Source organism: Podarcis vaucheri, assembly GCF_965113315.1.
Source record: "Podarcis vaucheri genome assembly, chromosome: W".
NCBI lineage: Eukaryota > Metazoa > Chordata > Lepidosauria > Squamata > Lacertidae > Podarcis > Podarcis vaucheri.
In genome coordinates this window covers 28290000-28317916 of record NC_138757.1, presented here as the reverse complement: position 1 = coordinate 28317916, position 27917 = coordinate 28290000, and the positions used below count along the sequence as shown (strand labels likewise).

Below are 27917 nucleotides of genomic sequence, written 5' to 3'. Positions count from 1 at the left end.
ACATGCCACGATGGCTCTGCCCTTCCTCCACAGTTGGAGGCAGGAATGCTTCTGAATGCCAGTCGCTGGAAATCACAGGAGGGGACAGAGGGCTGCTGTGATTGAATCCTGCTTGCTGGTTTACCAATAGATGCACCTGGTTGTCCACTGAGAGCTGGATGCCAGACTGCATGGGCCCCTTTGGCTTGAACAAGCAGGGCTCTTCTTGTGTCCTTGGCCTGTTCCACTTGCAGTTCAAGGCACCCATTTCCTCTGTACTCCCTGAACTCTGTAGCACTCTTGTTACACAAGCCAGGCACGTTACCCACACCTTGAAACAATTTGCACCTCTAAATAGCTACTTGGGACCAGTGCTCTTTGTGTTGGAGTGTTGTGCACCAAAGGTCATCGGTCAGAGTGACATGGGCTTGTAGGTGTCTCTCACCCCCCAGCCTAATTCCTCTTGGAAAGCTTTGATGCCAGAAAAGATACTTTCTGTAACTACCAAGGAGTTAATTGTCAGCTTCAAGCAGTGGAGTTCTAGCCCACATTGCATCCTGCTGTTATGAAGGTTTCCAAAGACAATTAAAAGCCCTTCTCCTTTCCCCGCTAGCCCCCCCCACACACACACACATGGATTATACCTCTTTTTGGCTGTGAACCGAGGTTCATTGCCTAACACCATCAAGCAGCGGGCTCCAGTAGCATCATGTTTTGATTGGTGTGAGCTGTCTCTGCTTAGGTCTCCTGTATGAGATGAAGGTCCTTAAAGCAAACTCTCAGTCTGCATGTGCACAGAGGTGATCTCATGACAAAAAGAGACTGTGGGAATTGCACTTTGTTCATGTTCATTTCTTCCTTGTTTGCACCATGCACACACTTTGAAACAGGTATTACTTTGTTTGCACTCTGGGCTGGAAGAGATAGTGCTTTGCTTACACCCTTGTAGGACAGGGAGGGAAGAGGAGACTCCTGGCAAGATTGAAAGAGAAAGTGGTAGTCTCTGAGGTCTGGGTTGGCTGGCTGCAGATTCAATTGCTGCCCTTGGGGCCCGTCTGCCTAGACTCGTGCTCAGTTGCTCATCTGCAAAATGGCAACAATGGGGGCCTATTTCCCCTCTAGGTTTGTTAGGTGGGCAGGAGTAATTAACGTCTTTGCAAATAAGGAACACAAAGAAGAAGAAGAAGAGGAGGAGGAGGAGGAGGAGTTTGGGTTTGATATCCCGCTTTATCACTACCCAAAGGAGTCTCAAAGCGGCTAACATTCTCCTTTCCCTTCCTCCCCCACAACAAACACTCTGTGAGGTGAGTGAGGCTGAGAGACTTCAGAGAAGTGTGACTAGCCCAAGGTCACCCAACAGCTGCATGTGGAGGAGCGGAGACACGAACCCCGTTCATCAGATTAGCAGTCCACCGCTCTTTTTTTCCCTTTCTTTCTTTGCATCCTGACTGCATTTTATTAAAGGATGTATTTTATCATTTTGGATCTCTCACCTGCAGGCATTTCTAAAGCATGCCTCAGGAAATGTGAACTTAGAAAGCAAAGGAACCCCCTATATTGAGAATGCCAAAAAAACCCACAAAAAATTGAATGAACTTAGAGCCAGTTCTGTATTTCAATATATTTAATCATTTGAAATACACATTATCTTTAGGACCCACATCCAGACCCCAAACACATACTGCTCTTAACCACTACACCACACTGGCCCTCTGCTACCAACAGGAACTGCTTGAGTGGGACAGCTCCTGGGATTATGCATTGGCTGAGGCAGGAATGTTGAGTCTTGGAAGTCTCCTGCAACTCCACCTCCCATTCCCTGAGTAATCTTTCTCCTGGCTCCTGCTTTATTGCCACTCTCTGCTGGGGAATCCCGGTGTCCTCTGCTTCCCTAGTTCCACACCCATCTTTTTTCTATTATAAGTGCCTTGCACAATGGGTGCAGAAGCCAGAGTTCTCGGGAGGAAGCGTAGGGCTGTGTGTGTGTGTGTGTGTGCGCATCTTCACAGTCCATGAAATGCTCTGCTCACTTTTGCCAACACTGTTGTTACAGAATTGAAATGGAGGAAACTGGCAAAGGAGTTGATTTTAGATTATTGTTAAAGCTAGGTAACTTCCCTGAGCTGTCAAGTTGAAAAGATATATTTATGCATAATATTTGTAACATTTAACAACTTGAAAGATGTGGGCCCCCCCGTAATTTCCACAACACTGTCTGTTGGAAAAACGCCCCCAGGAAGGGTGCCACTCTCTGGCTGGAAATTGCCCTCAGTCCAGAGAGACGGGTAATAAGCGACCCCTCCATCCTGAGAGTAGCACACTCGTCTTCTGGTATCCCATCACAGAAGAAAGAAACAGTCAGCAGTCTACACACTACTTTATTTACAGACTGTACACGCAGCTCTCATCCAACATGTCTGCTCTCCTGAGCAGCAAGCACAGAAGTATGACTCAACACCCGCTTCACTCAGAAGCGAAAGTAACTCTCCAGTTACATGAGAACAAGCAGAGACTTCCTGTCTCACGCTCACAGACATCACATGATGTCAACAACCATTGTGCTGCTCCTCGCAGCTGGTGAGATATAAAAATCCCAACACTGTCAATGTGTCTGTTGCAGGAGAGTAGCAACATTTTGAGGAAGCAGGTGGACTGAGGGGAGCTTGAAAGAGGGTCAAGGTAGCAAGTAGCACTCTTTTGTGGGGCAGAGGGAGAAATGAGGGAATGGCATAATGTAACTTTGTCCAAACTGACACTGCCCAGAGCTTTTGGGACTATGACAAGCTTGATTGGGAGTCAGTTTTACTTTCTCTGCTAGATTTTGGATTTTGCTGTGGTATTTTTGACTGTCCTGTGTTTCAGCTGAACCCTCCCCCCCCCAATAAATTTTTGTTATTTTCTTTACACATTCTTTCTTTCAATACATTAATCAACATATAAACATTTTTGCTCTGCCGAGCTTGTGACTTCCCTCCCTCCCTTCAGTTGGTATCCCTTATCAAATCCATTCGCGTATTTTATCTTTTCACATCTTCTATCATCTACATTGTAGGAGTTACTTCAGTCCTGCTAGTGTCTTTAGATTTATACAGCTGTCCTTTAAATATACAATAAATTTACTCCAATTTTCCTGGAATCTCTGATCGTCCTGATCCCAAATCCTTCCGGTCAGTTTGGCTAACTCCGCATAGTCTGTCATCTTCGCCTGCCACTCCGCAATGGTAGGAACTTCTTGTGATTTCCAATTTTGGGCCAACAAAGTCCTTGCAGCAGCTGTGGCATACATGAATAATCTTTGATCTTTTATCTTACAGGCAATCTCCTTTCCCATCAAGCCAAGTAGAAAAGCCTCTGGCTTTTTGGGGAAGGTATATTTTACTATCTTCTTAAGTTCATTAAAAATCAACTCCCAAAATGGCTTCACTTTATCACACGTCCACCACATATGGTAATATTCTCCATCCACTCAGCTGAACCCTTTCGGGGGGTTGGAATAAACTTTTTATTCTGCTTTGCCCAGAGAACTATACAATGGGACAATTCACAGTTATCTAAGTACGTACACTAAACTAATAATAAACTGCCCTGCTTACTGAACTGTTCCTTTTTTGTGGGGGGGGGAGGTGCCCCCTGACACTCACCTGTCCATCCTCAGTTTCACTTCTGCCTCCTAGACTGAAGACTGTTCTCTACGGGTGGTGTCCCTGGAGAAGCTGAACCCCTGGCTTGGCTGTGCTGGCAGCCGCCTTGGGCAGCGGGGATGCCAGGATTTGCTTTGCATTTGAGGGTGTGTTTGTGATGACCTGTCCTCCTCGTGGAGGCATCTGGGTACTTATGGGCAATCTTGCTATACTTGGTACATTATGTCCTCACTGAAACGTTTGCAGGTGCAAACTGCTTCCTTTCCAATCAGTGCCTGTCCCATAACTTCCTGCTGAAATCCTGCAACATTGCATACCACAAATGTTCCTATTTGCTTATTTGTTTGTTTTGTCCCACTTTTGTTGAGCTATAACACAAGAGATGCCCCTCCAGGTGTCAAAAATATGGGAACTTTGGGAGAACTTTGTCCAGAACAAATCCACCACTAATGAGCTATTACTATTGCAGAAGACGCCTGACAGTGTGTGTGTGTGTGTGTGTGTGTGTGTGTGTGTGTGTCCGTCCGTCCCTGGTTTGGAGAGGCCCCAAAGTGTTTTTTGGGGAGTTTCATGTATTCAAAGCACATCTTGCAAGTCTTGACAGAGGAAGTGCCACAGCTCCGGGGGTAGAGCACCTGCTTTGCATGCAGAAGTTCTCTGGTTCAATCCCCAATGGCCTCATCTTGAGGTAGGGCTGGGGTCACCCCCTTCCTGAGACCCTGGAGAGCCACGGCTGCTGGAGGTGCACGTACTGTGTCTTGGAGGGCAAAATGTATCGACAGCAGCTTCCTGAGAGACGCTGGCCTTTGTGTGTGCAAACAACGGGGTGGTTTTCCCTCCCTCCCTCAAGGATGTTGGACGGGGGATGTGCCCAGCAAGACACTGTGTTGAGAACTGGGCGAGATGCTTGGCCCAGGAAGGGACTCAGATAAGAGTGCAGATGAGCCAAGCAGCCATTGTTGCTCTCCCGCTGTGGGCTGCGTTTGCTTTGCAGCTGGGTGGTGGGGTCTCCAAAGCCAGCCTTGCTGAGCTACCCCCACAAACTGTCCCTGGAGCTCGAGGAGGAGGTAGGGAGGCTGAAACAATTCATTGCACTTCCCTCCTTCTTTCCTGCCTTCCTTCCAAGGGAACCTTAAAGGCCAAGAAATTTATTGCTGCGACTCCAGCTCACTCTGCCAGATGCCTGAATTGAAATCTTAGTTGGGGGAAACGGTATGGTGGGAGCGGAATGGCAAGGAGATGCAAGAATTAGTCAGTGACACTTCCGCTTGAGGCGCCACGGAAGATGGCTGACAATACCATCGCTCCAGCTCCCACGAGGTAATTAGAGGCTGAGATGGGAGTAATCAGCCTCCCCAATTCTTCCTGGTGTAAGGGAAGATGCAGTCTCATCTGCGGATGCCCAATAAACTACCCCCAAGTTCGTAAAGAAGGAGGGGGTGGGGGCACTGGATGGAAAGCCCCCAAGGGAGTTCGGTGCGAGCGCACCAAGTCCCATTTCTTAAGATGAAAAATTGGATTTAAGTTTTCGGATCTCCTGGACGCTGTCCCCGCGAGCGCACCAAGTCCCATTTCTTAAGATGAAAAATTGGATTTAAGTTTTCGGATCTCCTGGACGCTGTCCCCGCGAGCGCACCAAGTTCCATTTCTTAAGATGAAAAATTGGATTTAAATTTTGGACATGCTTCAAGTGAGGAGGGGGAAATTAATCTGCCAATTAAGCCAGCCACTGGGGTGCCAAGAGTGACAGAGAGGAAGAAAGAATAACACCTAAGAATAACATCTAAGTTGGTATGTTGGAACAGAATGGAAAAGGAGGGTGGGTAAAGCCTTTTTTTACTATGATTTATTACAATACCTGACAAATCCCCCCCCCCCCAAGAACTGTTTACATTATTTACAGCAAGTGAGATTGGAAAATATAAACTGTGTGGAAATAACAATACTATATAATTAAAGCTTTTGTTTGTTGAATTGCTTGGAAGAAGATAAAAGTCCCTCCAAATATTGATTAAATTTTTTTTGCATTTTAAAATTTTATTAATTTCCCATTATTTATACATTATATCCGTATTTAGTACATCTCATACATTTTGAACTTCCTTCAACGTCATTGACATTCATTCGTATTTGTTTCTTTATAACACATTCCGTTCTTTCATATTGCCGTTCTTTCCTCCCTTCGTACATTATTTCTATTGAGCAATACTTATTGGTTCTTTACAGTGCCTCTTTAAATCCCACTAGCGTTGTATTTACAAAACATTTATTCTCCAGATAGCCCACAAATTTCCCCCAGTCCTCAACAAACTTTTGATCCTTAATATATCTGATTTTCCCTGTTAATTTGTCCAACTCGGCATATTCAGTCAGTTTTATTCTCCACTCTGCTACCGTTGGGATTTCTTCCTGCTTCCACTTCTGGGCTACCACAATTCTGGCTGCCGTTACCGCATACTGGAAAAGTTTACAATCCTTTCTTTTGATGTCCTTTCCCGCAATACCTAATAAGAAGGCTTCTGGCTTTTTTACAAAAGTATAACTTAACATCTTTTTCATTTCATTATAAATTTCATCCCAGAAGCTTTTAACTTTCTTGCACTTCCACCATAGATGATAGAACGTCCCTTCTTTTTGTTTACATTTCCAGCATTTGTTATCTACCTTATACATCTTAGCTAGTTTTACGGGTGTCATATACCACCTATAGAGCATCTTCATCACATTTTCCCTCAGTAACGCACATGCCGTAAATTTTATATTCACTCTCCACAATTTTTCCCAATTCTCCGGTTGAATGTTGTAGCCGAAATCCCTTGCCCATTGTACCATCACTGATTTTACTTCCTCATCTTTCGTATTCCACTCTAGCAATATTTTGTACATTTTTGACAGATTTTTATAATCGTTGTTTATTATCTCTTTCTGAAATGTCGATTCCTTTTCCTCGTAACCCCTATCCTTCACCTCTTTTTTAAATATTTCATTTATCTGAAAATAGTGCAGCCAATCATATGTGAATATTTTAACCTGATCGTATGGTTTTACTTTCCACTTCCCTCCTTCATTAGTAACCATTTCTCCATACTTGCCCCACTTTTCTCTCATATTGACTTTCTTTACACTTATCAACTCCAATGGGGATAACCAATGTGGGGTTTTCGGTTCTAGTATATTTTTGTATCTGTCCCAGACCTCTATTAGTGGTCCCTTGAAGATGTGGCTACAAAATCCCTTATGCACTCTCTTTTTGTCCCTCCACAGGTACGCATGCCACCCAAATTTGTTGTTATACCCTTCCAGGTCTAATAATTCTTTATCCTCCAACTTTACCCATTCTTTTATCCAACACAGACATGCTGCTTCGTAATACAATCTCATGTCTGGTAGGGCGAAGCATCTGTTGCATCTGTTAGTAACTTAAATTTAATTCTGGGCTTCTTTCCTTCCCAGACGTATCTAGAAATCGCCTTTTGCCATTCTTTAAAGTTTTTTGTACCTTTTATTATGGGTATCGTTTGGAATAAAAATAACAATTTAGGGAGCACCATCATTTTGACCATAGATATTCTTCCCCAGAATGATAATTTCATCCTGGCCCAGACCTCCAGATCTTTTTTAATTCCATTCCAAACCGGGGTGTAGTTGTTTTGGTATAAATCAATGTTTTTATTGGTGAGCCAGAGTCCCAGGTATTTAACCTTTTTGACGACCTCAATTTCTGTTTGTTGCTGTACTAATTCAATCTTATCCTGATCTAGATTTTTAACAATAATTTTTGTCTTACTCTTATTCAATTTAAATCCTGCTAACTTCCCAAATTTCTCCATCTCCTCCAAAATTTCCCTTATACTTTCTATAGGTTCTTCCACCGTTAAAACCACATCATCAGCATAAGCTTTAACTTTGTACTCATTTGAACCTAATGTTACCCCTTTAATTTGTTTATTTTGTCTTATTGCATTTAGTAAGACTTCCAGGACCACAATAAAAAGCAACGGCGAAAGCGGACAACCCTGTCTTGTTCCTTTGGATATTTTTATATCTTCAGTAATAACATTATTTATTATCAGTCTCGCCTTCTGTTCTGTATAAATTGCTTTTATACCATTCAAAAACTCTTGGCCCACCTCCATAATTTCCAAATTTTTCAACATAAAATCCCAGACTACATTATCGAAGGCTTTCTCCGCGTCTACGAAAATTAGGCTGGCTGGTTTGTCACATCTATCAGATAAATACTCTATTAAGTTAATTATACTTCTTGTGTTGTTTTTTATTTGCCTGCCCGGTAGAAAGCCCGCTTGGTCTTCGTGTATAATTTTTGTTAATATCTTTTTTAACCTTTTGGCTAGAATTCCGGCAAAGATCTTATAGTCCGTATTTAATAAGGAAATGGGTCTGTAATTTTTAACTTGAGTTAGATCCGAATCTTGCTTTGGGATTATTGTGATGAATGCTTCCTTCCATGTGCTTGGAATGTCTCTTTCTTTTAGGATGTTATTCATTACATCGATTAGCGGGGTCATCAATGTGTCTTTCATTTCTTTATAGTAACTCGATGTGAACCCATCTGGGCCCGGAGCTTTCCCTCTTTTCAATTCTTTTATCACTTCTTCTACCTCTTCTCTATATATTGGGGCATTTAGCCTTTCTTTTTGATCTATCGAAATCTTCCTCACCATCTTTTCTTTTAAATATCTTTCTATTTTTCTTTTGTTGTTCCTTTCTTTATTCCTATATAGTTGCTCATAAAAATCCACGAATCCTCTTCTAATTCCTTTCGGGTCAGTTGTTTCTTCTCCGTTTATTTGTATTTTATTAATTGTGTTTTGGTCTTTCCTCCTTTTGACTTGCCAAGCAAGCCATTTTCCTGACTTATTGGCGAATTCGAAGTTTTTCTGTCTTAGCCTTTTGATATTCCACTCAACCTCCTTATTTATTAACATTGCGAATTGAGTTTGGAGGGACTTTATTTCCTGCAATATCCTTTCATTGTTCGGTTTTTTAATCAATTTTTGTTCATTGTCCATGATCTGTCTCAAAATCTCTTTAGTTCTTTTTTCTTTGTTGTTTCTTTTCCACACATTTTGTTGAATAAAAAGGCCCCTCATTACTGCCTTACTCGCGTCCCATACCACACTTGTTTTCACCCCTTTATCTAAATTATCCAGAAAATACTCAAATAGTTTCTTCCGTATTTTTTCAACAAACTTTTGATCATCCCATAGGTTATCATTCAGTCTCCATCTAAAAGTTCGTTCTTCAGCTCCCTTCATCTCCATTACTATTGGGTTATGGTCAGAAATAACTTTGGCCTGGATTTCAATTTTTATAATTCTTGGTGTCAGCTCATTCGATATCCATATTTGGTCTATTCTTGACATTGATTGATTCGGTTCTGAATGATATGTGAATTGTTTCTCCAAAGGGTGTCTCAATCTCCATATGTCTACTAAATTACAGTTCTTAATCATTCCAAAAAATGTCTTAGGTAACTTTCCTTCTTTTTTCTTCGTTTTTCTTAATCTGTCCATTTCAGTTGAGACCACCCCATTCATATCTCCCATTATTATAATTTTTTGATCCATGTGTTCAAATAATTTCTCTTCCAATAATCTAAAAAATTCTGTTTTATTTCCATTTGGTGCGTAAATCCCGACTATTATCAATGTTTCGCCTTGCCATTTAATACGAACTGCTATTATTCTTCCTTCCTCATCCTTAAATAGTTGGTGGGATTCGATATTGTTTTTGATATAGAGTACTACACCTCTTTTTTTCTCTTTATCCGAGGATATGAATTCATTCCCTAACCTCTTATTGATAAGAATTTTCCTATGTTTCTTGGCCACGTGTGTTTCTTGAAGGCATATTATGTCCAAATTCTTCTTTTTTAGAATACGTTCAATTCCGTTCCGTTTTTTCTTATCGTTCATTCCATTAATATTCCAATTCCATAATTTTAATGTCATATTTCTTACCACTAATCGAGTTTGAGTGTTAACCTATATCCTTTCTGTCTCTTCTCCTTCTTCCTCCTCTTCGTCTCCCTCTAATTCTCCTCCGTTCTGTTCTTCTTCTTCTCCCAATTCTGGTTCCTCCCTCAGTCTTAATCCGCCTTCTGCTCCTTTAGGCTCCTCCTCTCCCTGCTGAAGCTCTTTGTATCTTCTTGTAAACTTTCCTATTTCCTCGGGGCTAGTCAATCTTCTTTTGACTCCTTGGTAGAAGAATGAGACACCTTCCGGAAATTCCTATCGAAAATCAATCCTGTTCTTCTTAAGCAGTTGCACTAGTGGTTTATAGGGTTCTCTTCGTTTCAGCAACCTTATTGGAATATCTTTAAATATAATTATGTAGTTTCCATCAATATATAATCTCTTCTCTCTGTTCCTTTGCAAAATCAGGTTTCTCATCTCTCTGTCTTTAAATATAACTAAACAGTCCCCTGGAAATTTCTTTACCTTACTTGATTTTATTTTCATTCTATATGCGTTTTGTATTGTCTTCGCCACATCTTCTTCCGCCAACTCCATCCACTGCACTATTTCCTTTATTAGTCTTTCTTTTATATTTTCATTTTGTACTTCCGGGATTTGCCTCAATCTTAAATTAATTTCTCTCTGTTTTAGTTCATTCATTGCAATAGAGTCTTTTATTTCTTCCTGTATTTTATTTAGATCTGCTATCTCATTTCTCATTTTTTCTTCTTCCCGCTTCATTTCTTTCATTTCCTGCTTAGTCTTTTTTAATCCCTCATCCACTCTTTTTGAGACCTCCTTAATCTGTCCTTTCAATTCACTTACAGTCTCCTCAATCTTTTTGTCCATTTTCCCAATTTTATTATCCACCTGTTCCAGTTTTGTTTCTAAGTTTTTTTCGTTTTGTTTTATTTCTGCAAACATCCTCAATATTTCTGTTCTAAATTCTGTTTCTTGTTTTGAAGCTCTCCTATCTGTTGGGGTTCCCCCCTCTACCCCTTTTTTTTGAGTGTGCGACATTGTCTTAAGCCTCAAAATATCGTGTATTTCCACTGAGTATTTTTTATCTATCCTGTCCTTCCTATACAAATATTCCTATACTTGCAATTAGGTTATTGGGTTAGCCACCAAAAATAGTATGAACCACCTTGTATAGAATAACAGCATATAATAACAAATGACCAAAAAGCAAAAAAGAAACCACGAAACCAGACTTCTTTAACCGTTCGTCTTGACCTAATATGCTTAGATGTTGTCCCTCCTTCCTGAAATTTGAGGGAAATTAATTGTTTATCAATTCTAATGATGTCCTGTTTGTAGTCTTCTTGCCCCTATTCGGGCTAATCCAACCAAACGCTTTGATAAACAAAGTCTTGATTTGTAGAATTCTACATCCCAATATAATCCAGGTGAAGATGACAAAGGTATTGGGGGCACTCCACTTATAGCTTCCGAGGTACTCCAAATTTAAATGTTAATTTGAGTGTAATTATCAATATTTATATTAGTTATCCTTAATCAAATATGTCCATACTAAACAGATCAAAGGGTGCAGTCCAGTTATCTTCTTTATTTCACTGAGCCTAAAGAACCTCAACTGAGGTTTTCCAGGATTGGGATGTAATGTTTGACTTACACCACCGGGGGGAGTCAGCCCCTTTCAAGCTTGAGAGGAGGGTTCTTAGTTAATTAGGTTTTTTTTAGTTTTTTTTTCAGCTGCCCTCCTTATATTCCTCACTCTTTCAGTGTCTTATAAACTAAGGTAAAAAGGAAGGATGGTAAACAAAAAGAGAATCCCAGAACATCGACCCAGAGTACTTCAGAGTGTTTTATCTTCCCTTTCTCTGCGTCTTTTAAAGCCACTTAATATGGCGTCTGAAACTCCGCTCCACCCCCGCTTAGTATAGCGTTGGAAAAATCTTCTCAGTATCTTAAACTCTTCACATAAATCTTAACAGTAGTCCTCTTTATATTTCGATTGCCTTAATTGCTGTATCGACTGGGTTTTCTCTTCTGTCACGGCACTTCTCTGCTCTCCCTCAGCTATCTCCCTTTCTCCTTTACCTTCGGAGAAAGTTTCTTTTTAACTTTGAGTAGACGGGAGAGACGGAAACAGTAGCCGCTAGCGGTAACTTACTTTCTCTTTCGGCTCTGCATGCCGCGCTGCGTCTTTTTTTCAATGAAGTCAAACCGATGCTAAACTCGGATTCTTCTCTTTCTACTCAGATACTTCCTTATCTTTTCCCCACTCACATTGTTTTCAGCGCTCCTTTCTGTATCCGAGTTTCTTTGTATCGAGAGCGGGGCGCTAATCCTTGCAGGCTCGGGGCTTCGCTGGTTCGCCGCTGTAATGGCTGCCCAATTGCCCGCCGCTCGTTCCGTCGCTCTCTTCACCTTTATTCAAAGGCTACCTGGCGACCAGACGAACAGCACCTTGGCACTGCTGGGCACCTGGACCTCTGGACACCCTCCAGAGGCTTGACAGGAGGTTTTTTTCGCCCTCAAAACCTCCCAAATCGGCCGAAGAAGCTAGGGCTCTCTCCGCAGAAAAAACCCTCGCCTGCAACAGGCTCCGCGCTCCACCGGAAGTCCGGCTCCCAGTACGTTTCCAAGCACCCCCTCCAAATATTGATATTAGAAAGAAGCAGGATCTTGTTAGCCGCTGGAGAGACTTAAAAAAACTTTGGACGGATTCTGAGAAGAGTGATGTGACGCATTATTTAAATGAGATCCGCCATTATGGGATAAGACCGAGCTGCAGAGATAAATAGTCATAGGGGGAGGTGAGCTCTTAATTTGTTATTATATCTGCACTTTAAGTCCGATTTGGCAAATCTCCCCTGCAAAGGCTAGTGTTTGATGCAACCTGTCTGGGAAAATTAATGAGCAAATGCCTAGATTTGATTTCATCGGAACTGAGAGAAGATGGCGTCTGCCAGCAGTGAAATGACTTTTGGATTGTTTTGGCATAAACACCAGCGTGTGAGGAGATACTGTAACAATAGGAGAGTCAAGTACACAAAATTCACACAGAAACACATCATTGCTTACTTCATCTCGCCTGTGGAAACAACTCAGAGGCCATGAAAGAAGGAAGTTTAACAACAGGAAGATTTAAAGGAACTATTGGAAACTCAAGGCAGCAGAGATATGAGATGATCAGAGCCCCCCCCCCCCAACTTGAAGCATGGGAAGTCCCAATAAAAATTTATAATTTGGCAGAATATTTGGACTATATGATATGTATTTGTATAATTTGGAATCTTTAATGTGATTTGATTGGATTGTTAAAATGGAAAATTTGATAAAAAATTATTTAAACAAAGAATTAGACAGTGACAATTAAGGCTTAAATATATGTTCAACTGGCACACCTTTAACCTTTTACAGTAGCAGCTTGGTGATAATTGACCTAGAAGCCACTGAAGGACACTTTGCATTTGCCCCGTGGAGTTATGGCAGGACTGGCTCCAGGTTTAAGTGGGGCCCATGTGTTTGCTGGTGGGTGGCCTTCTCCATTGGTGGCCCAGGTGGGCTTACCTGGCTGTGGGGACCAGCCTTCTAAGCACCTCTGGTTCTTAGGTGCTTTTAAAAGATCCCAGAATGGTGTTAGGTCAGGTGCTGTGCACAATTTTTTTTTTAAAAAAGTGGCTGTATGCAGCCACAAGGCACCCATCAGTGTGTCTGGCTGGGGGGAATTACAGGGTGCATGGTAGGCAGGCATCCTCAGTAGGTCTTGCTGAAGTCCTGGGGCCCTGCCTATAAAGTGAGAAAAGAGGACTTCCGGGTTGGCGCCATCGCCGAATGGCGGACTCCCTCCGAGCTACGGAGGGAGTCTGCTCGGCAGGGGCTGGGTCCTACCGCGCCGGCGACGCGGGGACCCTTTAAAACCACGGGCACGGAGACCGTGGACATGGGTGACTCGGCTGGCACCGCTAGCGCCCTCCCGACTCGTGAAGGAGCCTTTTTAAAGGCTTCGGATCGGGTGCCAGGGAGCGGCGTGGTGCTTTGAGTCCTCTGCTTTCCCTGCCGAGCGCAGCCGCATGCCATTCGACGGAGAGCGCTGACTTCTTCCATTGGAAATTCGGACTATTAACAACAACCCGTGAGTAACTGGGAAATCGGGTTCAAAAGGAGAAAAAAAATGATTTTTTTTCGGATTTGGTACGAGCGGGAGTGATCTAAAAAGGAAGTCAGTCCCCCCCCCCTATTGTAAACATTCTAAAACAAGGACTGGGTAACCAAGGTACAAAGAGAAGTATATTTTTGATAAAAATTATTAATTCCACGATGGGAAATTATAAGAACTGTGCTGGAGGAGAAGAGTGGAGGGGGAGAAGGAAAATGCAACCCCCCCCCCTGGGAACCGGGGCGATTCTCAGAGCCTGGTGAAGAGAGACGGAGACTTTGACAGCTGTCAAAGTAGCTGTCAAAGCTGGAGAATATAAAGAGGACTTTGTTATGAGGACTTTGCTGGTTAATTTTGTTACAATTGGCTACAATATGGACATAAACTGTTGGAAAACAAGGAACAACAATTTGACTTTTGGATTAGAGGATACAAAGTTATTACAATCCCCCTAGAGGGGTTTCGGGACATTACAAGAACGGTCGTAAGTGGAAAAATACTCTTGGATTCGTACAGGACTTGCTATCTTCTGGGAAAGCTGCAAAACTGAAATAGTATTTTGTCTACAGAGGTGTTTACACTAAAGGAGACAATAGAATTTTCTATTGAAGAAAGGAAGGGACTGGACGTAAGTTTTTGTTCCTGAACAACAAACCTCTGTAGAGATACCAAATTTCTGAATTAGAACGTTTTAGCAGCTGAACAGGACAAGAAACCTGAGAAAGTGAGGAATAAAAAGAACAAAGGACTGATTACGACACGGAAAGAACAATGGGAGGAGCGGCAAAGACCAAGGAAATCAAAGGGCTCTGTTAGATTGGACGTTTGAAGCTAAACATTATTAAAATAAATGAATTAAAAGAAAACCGGCAAGGTGGAATTGGGGAGAAATTTGGCCATGGACTTGAGACCTCCAGGCTGATAACATATAGACTGATGGACATGGGGAATTCAAACCGGGGAAGGGGGGGAGAGATTTGGAATCCAAAGGCTGTGTAACCATATCTTGAATCTTTTTATATCTTTTATCTTCTATTTCTTTATATAACTTTTGTATATCATTGTATTTTGATTGGACGTGTTTAAAAAAAAAAGGGAATTCGTGGAAGGAAACCGGGGTGGATCTTGGGGGAAATCTTTTTTCTTTTTCTGTTAATGATGTGGGATGGTGGTAAGATTGTATAATTTAAATTGGATAATGGGTTAAACAAATTAAGTTTTAAATTGGGAGTGAGAGCTTGTAGAACCAAATTAATGAAAGGGGAACACAGTCGGGAGGGGGAGGGGGGAGTCCCCGAAAGTAGGCAATGAAAGTAAGGTTTTGAGTATATTCTATCTTTTTTCTTTTCTGTATTTCTATAATTTTGGAAACTTTAATAAATATGATTAAAAATATATATATATAAAGTGAGAAAAGAGTCCTTACATCAGATGCATAGCCCTGTTGCCTCTCGTTTAACTGATCTGTAACACCTAGCAGGATCTGGACCTGGAAAGGGCCCTAGCTCAGTGGCAGAACATCTGCTCTGCATGCTGAAGGTCATGCCACACTTGTCAAAGCCCTGGAATATCCAAATGACTCAGACCATTGACACCAAATGCCCCGGAGTTCCTTCTCCTGCTTCATGGAGCCCACCTGGCTCCCTGGTATACGCCAGAGCTTAGGAAACAAGCTAGGAAGTGGATTGAACATGAGTGGAGAACTCCGGTCAGATTCTTGCTCTTGATGGGGTCACAGTCCTTCTGAAGAAGCAGGTATGTAGCTTGGGGCCCTGGATCCATTGCTGTCACTTGAAGCTAAGGTGGCCTTGGTGGTGTGGAGTACCTTCCATCATCTTTGGCTGGTGGCCAGCTATGTCCTTATCTGGACAGGGAAAGCCTAACTTCTGTCGTCTATGCATAGTTCAGCCTCTGAAGATGGTTTGGAAACTTAAGCTAGTGCAGAGTTTGGTGACCAGGTTGCACTCACTGGGACAAGACAATTTGAGCGTGTTACACTGAGGGTGACCCAATGGCACTGGCTGCCAGTTAGTCTCTAAGCCTGATTCAAAGTGCTGGTTTTGGCCTCTACAGCCTGAATGGCTCAGGACTGCAGTACCTCAAGGACTGCCTCTCCCCATATGAACTAGCCTGGACCCCAAGATCATCCTCTGATGCCCTTCTCCATGTGCCGCCTCCTTGAGAGGTCCAGAAGGTGGCAACATGAGAAGGGGCCTTTTCTGCAGTGGCTCCCCATTTGTGGGATGCTCTCTCCAGGGAGGCTCACCTGGCACCTGCATTATATATCTTTAGGGGTCAGCTGAAAATGTGTTTCTTCAGCCAGGCATTCTATGTCCTTTTAAATGTGTTTGTAGGAGGAAGGTTATTGGTTTATTTGTTTGGTTATTTTAAATGTATTTTGTGTTCTCATTTTGTATTTTTATGTTGTGAATTGCCAAGAGATTTTTGGATGAAGGATGATATACAAATGCTATTATTATTATTATTATTATTATTATTATTATTATTATTATCATCATCATCATCATCATTATCATCATCTCAACTATTAATCCTCTTTGGAGGAAGCTTCTCAGCTATTTTCTTTTCCTTCTCCTCCTCCTCCTCGTCCCAGGTGGGTGACCAGATGAAGCTGCTGCAGAACTGCTGGAGCGAGCTGCTGGTCTTTGACCACATTTTCCGCCAAGTGCATTATGGGAAGGAGCACAGCATCCTGCTGGTGACAGGCCAGGAGGTAAAAGCACTAGTGTTTGCAGGTTCCACAATGGCCATTTTCAGAAATACTGCTGCAAAATGTTGTAGCATGAAGTGCCACTGCTGCGGCTCAGGATTCTGGCCACTTCCTTTCCTTTCCCCATGCCCACCCCCCTTGTCTCATCTCCCACACCCCCAAAGGTTGGTCAGCCTTCTTTGCCCACTGGGCTTCTGATTTTGGGGGGAGTGTGTGTGGGCGTTCCCTCTACATTCTTCCGCCCAAAATCCCACCACCACCACCTAGCATGGGTGGGACAGTTTTGGCTACATAAACAACAGCACACATGGAGCGCTGTTATTGCTGTGGGTATATAAGAATGATGATTTGCCAGGAATGTACAAAGTGTAAGAGGACACAGGTCCCCTGCCCCACGGGAGAGGGAGATAGAGGCTGGAGTAAACATGGGGGTGGGGGAAGAGAATCTGCAAGTACTCCATTGCACATATTTAGACTTTGGGTTGCAGTTCTCTGCACACTTACTTGGGAGGAAGCCCTATGGGATGCTAAGGGACATCACTTGTGAGTCAGCCTGCATTGGATTCCTGGCTAGTTAGACTTTGGTCGTTATTGCTTATCCTTCTGTGTAAAGCCAGCACCCAGATATAACCATATTTATTGTAATTTAGGCAACAACTGAGTCCATTAACTGCTTTAAAGCCTTAACAGCTGATTGCTCAAAAGTCTTTCTGATGGAGGTTGTCCCCCACCGCCCAGCTCTTGAACCTCCTTGTTCCCCTGACAAGATGGTACTTCTTGGGGGGTCCTGAGCCCTGCCCACCTCCCCTTTCTTCCAGGTGGACATGTCGACCGTTGCCATGCAGGCGGGATCCATCCTGAACAACTTGGTGCTGAGAGCGCAGGAACTGGTGCTTCACTTCCATTCTCTCCAGGTGGACAGGCAGGAGTTTGTCTGCTTGAAGTTCCTCATCCTCTTCAGCCTTGGTAAGTGCCAAGGGGTGTGGATGGGGCAGCGAGACACCTGGGAAGAGCAAACAGGGGCTGCCATGGAGAGCTTTGTGCTTCAGCCCCCCCCCCCACCCTGAGATCTCAACCACTTGAGGTGTTTGGAGGAGACTTGCTTTGCTTATAGGTTCATCTGCCTGGCGGGTGGGGCTGGAAGCAGAGCCTCCATTGTCTTTGCCTTCTCCCTACTGCCAGAAGGATGTGATAAGAGCCTGGCTGCTGGACCAGGTCCATCTATTCCAGCCTCTTGTTCTCATAGTGGCTAACCAGCCGCCCAGGCAAGCAGGACATAAGCAATGAGCCCCCCCCCCTTGCGGCTTCCAGCAGCTGGTAATCTGGAACATTGCTGGACAGCCCTTTCCAAAACATGGATGTTGGTGGTCTCCTTGAGCATGTTGTTGAGAGCTGAGGGGGTGAGGGGCAGTTCCTGTTCATCTGTTTGTGTCCAGAGGAATTCAAGGACAGCCTCGGATGTGGTCAGCCACACTGGAGATTGCAGGAGATTCCAGCCCTGCCTATTGCCCAGAAGAACTGTGCACAACATCTGACCTTGACACAATATATGCAGGGAAATGTGGGAGTGCAGTCTGCAGAGGAGCCAGGTTTGGCTTGTCTGGTACCTGCTTCTAATCCCTGCCCCCAAAGACCCCTTCTTTCTGCTCAGAAGTTGATTTGCACCAGTTCAGACAGCCTTGCCTCCTCCCCTCCTGCGCATGGCAGTGGAGCAGGGCCGTCTGTGTGGGTATGAGCGACACCTCACCCCCCACAACTTCTCCTACAAATAGTTGCACCAGCAGTGGTTGAGGGTGGTATTGGCTGCATCTGCTAGGCCTGCAAGGTTGCACACCAGCCCTGGGGCGGCAGGGGTCAAGCAGTGACCTTTTCTGCACTGGGAAGCTGCTTTGTTAGTGCTGAAGTCTCAGGCTCTTGGTCTGTCCGGCCCAGCGTTGCCTACACTGACTGGCAGCAGCTGCTGCTCTTTGGGGTCTCAGGCTTGCGGTTTTATCTCAGCCTCTACCCATAGAATGCCATTTGGCAACTGAACCCAGCAACTGAAATGCAGAGCTTCTGCCTGTTCTGTGGAAGTGCTCAGCGCTGCAGTTCTCTGAGGAAAATGACACCAGCAGCAGTATCCTTCCTGACGTTTGCCAAAACTGTTGTCCAGGCTCCTTTGAGAAAAAAGGTTCAGAAAAGTTTCCTCCTTTTGGCAAATGCTGTGTTTGCCCATTTCATGCCTAACCTGCCCAGGATTCTGTACCTGAATTGTGCAACCTGAATGCAAATCAAGCCTCTTTATAAATCGAGCCGTGAGGCTGGATGAGGCCGGTGGCCCACCTAGTCCAGCCTCCTGTTCCCACATTGGCCAGCCAGGTGCCCCTGTGGAAAACCCACAAGCAGGGCTTGAGCACATGAACACTCTTCCCTCCTGCCAGAGCTATAGCTAGGTGATCTTGCGCCCCTGGCAGAACCGTCCAGATTGTGCCCCCTAGCCATGGACAAATTAGGTCTTCTTTCCACCTCTCTCCCCCCCCCCAATTCAATTCACTCTCTATTCTTATGAGGCAATAATCAATATTTATATTTATGGACATATTTTTAGCCAATTTTGCAGCCCCCCCCATCACCTGCACCCCTGGCGGGGGGCCACCTCACTACCCCCTAGCTATGGACCTGCCTCCCATCAGCCAGTTATGACCCAGCTGCAGAGTGGCACAGCTGTGAAACGGTTCCATGGTACATTCTGTATGGCATCCCTCTAGGGACGCTTCCTGTAGTGGTCAAGAGACTAGGGTATGGAAGTCAGAACAGCTAGCTAAAGGTTGCAACTTGAGCAATAATGGAAATTAAGAACTGGTATAGACACACACAGCTCTTTTAGCTCCTTGATCTTGAACTCAAAGCATGAGCTCCATAAACAGACAAAAGAACGTTGCAGGTTTGGCTGCTTCAGATTTAACACACTCAAAAGATTCTAAATACCACCAATTCCCTGCCTTGTCCCTTAGCCACATGGTGCAAAGCAACAGGAACTGCAGCCGTCCCCATTCCCAAAGAGAGCAAGGTTTCAAGCTCGGGAACTGAGCAAAGGCAGCAAACAGGGTTCTCTCCATACAACTGGAATGCAGAGGCACCTCTGCTTCTGACAGTGGAAGCGGAGCATAACCATTGTGACTAATCATCATCATCATCATTTATTATTTATACCCCGCCCATCTGGCTGGGCTTCTCCAGCCACTCTGGGCGGCTTCCAACAAAATATTAAAATACAGTAATGCATCAAACATTAAAAGCTTCCCTAAACAGGGCTGTCTTCAGATGTCTTCTAAAAGTCTGCTAGTTGTTGTTCTCTTTGACACCTGGTGAGAGGGCGTCCCACAGGGTGGGTGCCACTACCGAGAAGGCCCTCTGCCTGGTTCCCTGTAACTTGGCTTCTCACAGTGAGGGAACCGCCAGAAGGCCCTCGGCGCTGGACCTCAGTGTCCGGGCAGAACGATGGGGGTGGAGACGCTCCTTCAGATATCCTGAACCGAGGCCGTTTAGGGCTTTCAAGGTCAGCACCAACACTTTGAATTGTGCTCGGAAACGTACTGGGAGCCAATCTAGGTCTTTCAGGACTGGTGTTATGTGGTCTCGGCGGCCGCTCCCAGTCTCCAGTCTGGCTGCTGCATTCTGGATTAGTTGTAGTTTCTGGGTCACTTTCAAAGGTAGCCCCACATAGAGCGCATTGCAGTAGTCCAAGCGGGAGATAACCTTTGTAGTAGCTTTTGTACTAGCCTTTGATAGCCCTCTCCTCCTCCTCCTCCACGAATCTGCCAAATCCTCTTCTAAAGCCATCTAAGTTGGTGGCCATCACTGCCTCCTAGGGGAGAGTGTTCCATAGTTTAATCATGCACTGTGTGAAGAAGGGCTTCCTTTCCTCCTGCCGGAAGAATTCTGGGTCAAATGATCTTCTTCAGAGCATATAAGACAAGCTCTGCACTTGGGTCAGGCCAAAGGGGGCCCATCGAGTCCAGAACCCTGGTCTCAAAGATGCCCCAACGGGCAGCCCATAGGCAGGACCTGAGTGCCAGTGCACTCTCTTCTTGTGTGGTTTTTCAGCAACTGGTGTTTCTCTTTGGCTTTGCGGCAAAGGACCCACCCCCCCGCCTCCATGATGCCTTCCCTTCCCTTTTTGCGCATTGCGTTAAAACTTCCACCTGCCGGTGTGGAAGCTTTTCTCCTTCACCGAAGAAAATCAGTAACAAAAGGTTGCCCTCTGCCCATGCCCCGTGCCCAACTTCCCTCTCTGAGCGTGGTGCCGATTATGCTGCAAGCCATGTGCCCTCTGCAGGCTCGGCTGTACGGGAGCTGCCACCTCCTCGCTTATATATGCCGGCTGTATTTGCCCTGAAGAAAAGAATGTCGTCTTCTCTCTCTCTCTTTCTCCCTCCAGCTCACAAGCTGCACTTGTGCACACACACACACACACACACACACAAACACAGGTGTGCGAGAGGGGGAGGAAAGGGCGCCATTTGAGTCTAAATAGATTTTTCTCATGAGCAGGTAAAAGAGGTTTAATTAAAATTAGGGCTCCTTTGAACAGCAATATTTATGAGGAGCGGCACAGGTTAGCTTTGTTCTCCAGAAGGGCTTAATAGAAGCTTAATGGATCAACACCCCCCCTCCACACGTGCCGGCCTGACTTCCATTCTCCAGCCAGCCACTCGAGGGGATGCGAAGTGTTATGTACAGTGGACGCTCGGGTTGCGAACATGATCCGTGCGGGAGGCATGTCCGCAACCCGCACCGGCACGTCTGCACACGCACAGGTTGCGATTCATGCGCGACTGCCGAAAGCCGGAAGTAACCCATTCCGGTGCTTCCAGGTTTTGGTCGCCTGCAACCCAAAAAAACACAACCTGAAGTGTCTGTAACCCGAGGTATGACTGTACAGTGGTACCTCTGGTTGCGAACAAGATCCATTCCGGAGCCCCGTTCGCAACATGAGCAGAACGCAACCTGCGTCTGCGTGTCTGCACACGCGTGGGTCGCAATTCGCCGCTTCTGCGCATGCACGTGACGTCATTTTGAGCGTCTCTGCATGCATGAGCGGCGAAACCCGGAAGTAACCCGTTCCGGTACTTCCGGGTTTCGGCGGTCCGCAACCCCCAAAAAACACACCCGAGGTATGACTGTATTAAGATCAGCTGCAGTTCTCACTCAGGGCCACCAGTATGCAAATGAAGGACTGAGGACTGTCGCTCACTGACTGGTTAGCTAGTTGGGAGTTGTTACTGTTACAAGTTACTTAGTATTATATAAAGCAGCCAGCTAGGCTGCAGTCAGTCTGACTCCAGGAGCAGTTCTAACTGCTGTAATAAAGAGCTGAGAATCTAACAGAACTGTGTCCTTCATCCATCTCCCCCACTATTTAACATGGAGCAAGAGCGGCTTTTGTGCGCCTGCATTCCCTTAAGCGATTGCAATTTATCTGACGCCTCCAGCAGACAAAAGTGGCACTGAATGCAAAGAACTCTTAAGGGCATAGAAATGGTCCCGGCAGCTCTGCCTGTGTGTGAGGCGGCTTTTGTCGCAGGACGGAGTCTTTGTGGCCGCTCTCTCTCAGTGGAGTGCGTCAATGTTATTTGGACAACATTTTTTATGCCTTACAGGAATGAAAAGATTATTCAAATATTCAATTAAATCGTGAATAGGGTTTCTTCTCCAAACCAGGTGAGTTGATCAAGACGAACCCTCTATTTTTGTGCCAACTCAAAGTGTGTGTGTGGGGGGGGGGGGCAGTGGTAGGGAAGAGAAGGCTTTAGCAGCGTAACTTCTAGGGTGTGTGAGTGTGAGGACTGCGTGTCCCCCCCCCCCCTTTCTCCTGAAAATGAAAATCACAATACAGTGGTACCTCTGGTTGCAAATGGGATCCGTTCCGGAGCCCCGTTCACAACCTGAGCAGAATACAACCTGTGTCTGCGCGTGTACAGGTCGCCACATCTGCGTATGCGCGTGGCATCATTTTGAGTGCGCATGCGCGAGCGGCAAAACGCGGAAGTAACCCATTCCATTATTTCCTGGTCGCCGCGGTACGTATCCTGAAAGAACGTAACCTAAACCGAATGTAACAAGAGGTATGACTGTAATGGTATGCAGATGAAGAGATTCCATAATTGCGTGCCTGATTATCCCAGCAGTGACTCAGAAATGAAAGGGGGCAGTCAGCACTTCAACTGCTAAGCACAAGGCCCAGGTCAGGGGAATGTCAAAAGAGCCCTGAGGCAGGATGGGACCAGTGGCCCTCCCCGCCCTGCGTTCTGTTCTCGCAGTGGCCAGTGAGATGCCCATTATGGGAAACCCGCAAGCAGGGCCCAAGCGCCAGAGAGTGCCCTCTCCCCTCCTGCACTTTCCAGCTGGTTCTCCACCTGTGGGTCCCCAAATGTCATTGGACTACAACCTTTTGGGAAGGCCTTGTTGGCCTTTAGTTGGGCTGGATCCAGAACTTGGCACGGCTGAGAGAAGCATGTCCTGAGTGTTTTTATAGGGATGGGAGCCATGCAGTCCTCTAACTGCCATCAGCCGTGGCCAGCCTGGTCAGGGACTATGGGAGCGGTGTGTCCAGCAATGTTTGGAGGGCACCAGGCCTTCCAGAACTGCTTTACAGAGGACACAAGGGCAGGTCCCTGCCCCAAGGACCCTGCAGCCTAAAATTCTACCCAGGTGGGATGCAGCAGGAAGCAATATGTTGTTGTTGTTTTCAGTTACAGGTGGTTAGGCTCGGTTGTATCCCCTGGGAACTGTGTGCAAGCCTTAGGGTGAGGTGCCACTGAAGCCAGGCTGTCCACAGTTGTCTGCAAGACCCCTGGGGGAAGGAGATGTCTCTTGAGACATTGGCGGACACTTGAGGGCCTTTTGACAGCGAATCTGGGCCCTGAAGGAGGGCTGCCCCTCATGGTTCCCCCATCTCCAACATTGCTGCTGGATGCCTTGAGAGTCTACAAAATGAGAGCTTGCCACTGTCAGGAGTTCAGCCTACACTCGAGTAGGACCCTGGCAGAGACACATGCCTGACTGGCATGTCCTTCCCCTCCTGGTCTTTTGTTCGGGAGCTTCATAAGCTTTCTTCAGCCCGACCATCACAGCGACCGATGCCAACCGACATCGGCACACTTAGGGATCCGCAGAGTCTTCGCAGCATTGCGTAACAGACCTCAGCAACTCAGCATTTTGGCTAATCTACAGTGGTACCTCGGGTTAAGTAATTAATTTGTTCTGGAGGTCCGTTCTTAACCTGGAACTGTTCTTAACCTGAAGCACCACTTTAGCTAATGGGGCCTCCTGCTGCTGCCGCGCTGCCAGAGCACGATTTCTGTTCTCATCCTGAAGCAAAGTTCTTAACCCGAGGTACTATTTCTGGGTTAGCGGAGTATGCAACCTGAAGCGTATGTAACCCGAGGTACCACTGTACTTTATTTACATACAGTATAAACACACACGCAGCACTGCAACATGGCTCCCTCCCTCTCTAGCATCAGACAGCAAAGAAAAAGAACAAAGGACAATAGTCCCACTTCATGGAACACAGTGACACAAACATCCTGCCGCCGTCACTTCCCACTCTGTGGAGTCAAAACATATACCGTCATGTGATAAACAATCCCATGACTGCAATCATAGATCAGGAATTCTAACAGCCACTTCTCCAGAGAAGGTTCTAGGAAGGGATCTTGAGGAAAAGCAGATTTGCAAAAAGGCTCCCGGGGGAGGGCAATAGCTCAGTGGAAGAGCTTCTGCTTTGCGTGCAGGAGGTCCTGGGTTCAGTCCTCAGCAGCATCTCCAGGTAGGTAGGCCTGGGAGGGGGCTAAATATCTCTTGCCATGGAGAGCCATGGCTGCCAGTACGTGTAGACAGTACTGATCCTTTTTAAAAAAATCCCCCCATGCTTTATTAATTTTAAAAACATAACATTACAAAACAAATACAAAACAAAACAAGATGCATCAAGCCACAAAGGGCAATCCAGTAATTAACACTCCCTACACCATACGTACATACCGAAAAAGAAATTATTAAGTTCATCCATCGCTAATTCTAACGTAACTTCCGGTCCACCCACTGTGGTTCCTAAATTTCATTATGCTGCGCACTTAACTTTTTCTCTCCTAAATTCTTCTGTTATTTTAATTCTGTAATGATTTCTTAATTCGTGCAGAAATCAATCCAGGCCTGCCAAAGAATTTATGCTATTACAATGTTTGTTTAAATATTCTATGTAGATATTCCACTCTTTATTAAATACTTGATCTGTATGGTCTCAGAATCTTGCTAGTTCTGCATATTCTAGCATTTTATTTTGCCAGTCTAATTTTGAGGAAATAGAATTTCCTTTCCATACCTTAGCAATTAGTATCCTAGCTGCTGTTACCGCATACATAAAGATTTTCCTTACCTGTTTAGGGATTTCATTGCTCATTATGTCTAGCAAGAAGGCTTCGGGCCTCTTTGGGAAGGAACATTGAAACAATTTTTTAAGTTCATTGTAGATTGTTTCCCAAAATTCCCTGATTTTTTTGCCATTCCACCACACGTGGATCATGGTGCCTTCTGCCTCCTTGCATCTCCAACAGATGTTTGATCTAGATTTATACATTTTGGCCAGTTTTACAGGTGTTAAGTACCATCTGTAGAGCATCTTCATGAAATTCTCTTTCAAATCGTAGCACACTGCGAATTTTAGGTCCTCCTTCCACAACCTCTCCCATGATTCCATCTGGATGTTGTGCCCAAAATCTCTGGCCCATTGTACCATGACAGATTTTACTTCTTCCTCCCTGACCTCCCAGTCAAGGAGGCACCTGTACACGTTAGCGAGCGTTTGTGTGTGTGTGTTTATTAAACAGTAATAATAATAATAATAATAATTTGTACCCCACCCTCCCTGGCCAGAGCCGGGCTCAGGGCAGCTAACACCAGTAAAATTACAATAAAAACATAATGGGGGAGACCGACCAATTTAAAATGCAGGTTAAAATGCAATTTAAAATGCAGCCTCATTTTAAAAGTAGCCCATAGATCAAAACCGTAAGGGGAGGGAAACGTAAGGGTCAGACTGAGACCAAACCAAAGGCCAGGCAAAACAACTCTGTCTTGTAGACCCTACGGAAAGATGTCAAGTCCCGCAGGGCCCTAGTTTCTTGTGACAGAGCGTTCCACCAAGTCGGGGCCAGTACTGAAAAGGCCCTGGCCCTAGTTGAGACCAATCTAACCACCTTGCGACTTGGGACCAGCAAAATGTTGTCATTTGTGGACCTTAAGGTCCTCCATGGTGCATACCAGGAGAGGCGGTCCCGTAGGTACGTGGAAATCTTGAAATTTCTGTGGAAAAGCCTTTCTGTTTGTCCTTTTGGAATGTTTCATTTAACTGAAAATACTGCAACCAATCAGTCAAATGTGTCCGAATTGCTTAAAATTTCTTTAATTTTAGCTTATTTTCTTTTTCTTCCAATAAGTCTTTATAAGTTGCCCAATTACTTCTCTCATGCTGTTTTTTTAAACTGAGAACGCTTCTGCCGGGACAGCTTTTGCCGAGTTTTCAAGAGCAGTGTGCATAGAGCAGGCACATTTTCAGGCAGGTGGGTGACAGCTTAAGAGGGATGTGCTTATCACTGCACCTTCACACCCGTCTCTCTCATCCTCCTACCCCTTGTTCTCTGGCTGAGCTGCTTGAGGCACCTTGGATCATGGTTCCCATGTCAGCTGAGCCCTATTTTCACCTGGGAAGGCCAAACAGATTAAGCCCCAATCCCTCCAGCTGGTGTTTAGAGAGGAACACAACAGAGTGGCTTTGAAGTGAAGGTTTGTTTAGGGAACATCAGAAAGTAAGAAGAAGATCGCTTGTCAGATATGGTTTATTTATCTTGCATAGCCTTTACCAGCCTGATGCTCATCTGCAAAGCATAAGGCTGGCAAGGTCAGACCCTGTTCATCCAGGCAGATGGCCAGATGAAGCTTATGAAGGTAGGAAGAGCCATTAGCTGGATCAGGCCAATGTGCTATCTAGTCCTGTTCTCACAGTGGCTGACTAGATGCTTGTGGGAAACCAGCAAGCAGGATCCTTGCACAAGAGCAGATCTCCCCTCCTGTGGTTTCCTGCATCTGGTATTCAGAAGCCTCGCTGCCTCTGACCATGGAGGCAGAGCGCAGTAATTGTGGCTCGTCTCCTCCTCCTCCATGGATTTGTCCAAACCTCCATCAAGGCTCTCCAAATTGGTGACCATCATTGCCTGCTGTGGGAGGGAGTTCCATAGTTTAATGTTGCGCTGCTTGAAGAAGTACTTCCTTTTCTCTGTCCTGAATCTTCCAACATTCAGCCTCATTGGATGCCCACGAGTTCTGGTGTCATCATGCGAGAGGGAGGGGGAAAACTCTGCTTTCTCCACACCACATGCAATTGTTTATGCTTCCGTCAGGTCGCCTCCGGTCCCCTTTTCTCTACACTAAAAAGCCCCGACCGCTGCAGGCTCTCCTCACAGAGGAGCCTCTCCATCAACCTCAGCCGTTTTGCAGATATCAGCCGATGGCTTGTGCGAGCTTTGCAAGCGACACCTTCCATGTTTGCGGCCTGTGTGCCCAGGAGGAAGTCCCTCCATTCAAGAGAGGTTACCCCATTCAATGCATCCCCCCCTTATTTCCCCTCCCCCCTGCTGCAGATGTGAAATTCGTGGAGAATTCAAGTGTGGTGAAGGAAGCCCAGGAAAAGGCCAACGCAGCCCTGATGGAGTACACCCTCTGCAACTACCCACACGCCACAGACAGGTTCCGCCAGCTTCTGATGCAGCTGGCCGACGTCCGGTCCCTAAGCATGCAAGTGGAGGAGTACCTGTACCACAAGCACCTGAGCGGGGACGTGCCCTGCAACAGCCTCCTGATTCAAATGCTCCACGCCAAGCGGACTTGAGAGCGCAAAGCAAGGCTCTCTGTCCCCCCTTCGTCTGGGGAAGAGACTCATGGCAGCAGAGGTGCAAGGGTGGTGGCAGATAGGTCAGGCCCCGGGATTGGGGGGGGTGTAGGGTGACAGGGAAGGGTGAATGTCTTGTCATCCCCTCCCCACAGGCAACCTCTCCCAGTTCTGACTTTCATACATGCCATTGAGAAGCTCCAGGTCACCTGGTTTCCCCACCAGGCAGCTGCGGGTGCAAACCCCAACCCTTGCCTGCATTTTGGTGTGATTCCTCCTGAGTTCCAGGCTCTCGCTCTCTAAAAGCCATGGGGCTAAGCTGTGTGGGGACTGCCCTTGGAGGCTGTTTAGGGGATGCTTTGGGTGGGGGTTGGCTTTCCTAACTGGGCGGGAGAGGAGTCTTCTCCCAGGGTGTGTGAGAGAGGAGGCATCTGCCCAAGCTCCCCACCTGCTCTCCAGGCATGGTCCTCTAGCTAGATGGCTGGGAAAAGATGGAGAGAAAAAGGCCCAGTACAGCTACCAATTG

At 45.6% G+C, this 27917-nt stretch overlaps 1 protein-coding gene across 1 annotated transcript in view; it reads left to right on the top strand.

The window, feature by feature from the left end:
- The window catches only part of LOC309523368 (steroidogenic factor 1-like), a gene marked incomplete at its 3' end in the record, with an annotated part of 55928 nt that extends 28537 nt beyond the window's left edge, over nt 1-27391 (top strand). Inside the window, exons 4-6 of the mRNA XM_082207144.1 lie at nt 16345-16464; nt 17280-17427; nt 27144-27391. Of these exons, the coding sequence (XP_082063270.1) occupies nt 16345-16464; nt 17280-17427; nt 27144-27391 (516 nt within the window). The remainder of the gene's footprint in view (nt 1-16344; nt 16465-17279; nt 17428-27143) is intronic.
- Between the last annotated feature and the right edge of the window lie 526 nt (nt 27392-27917).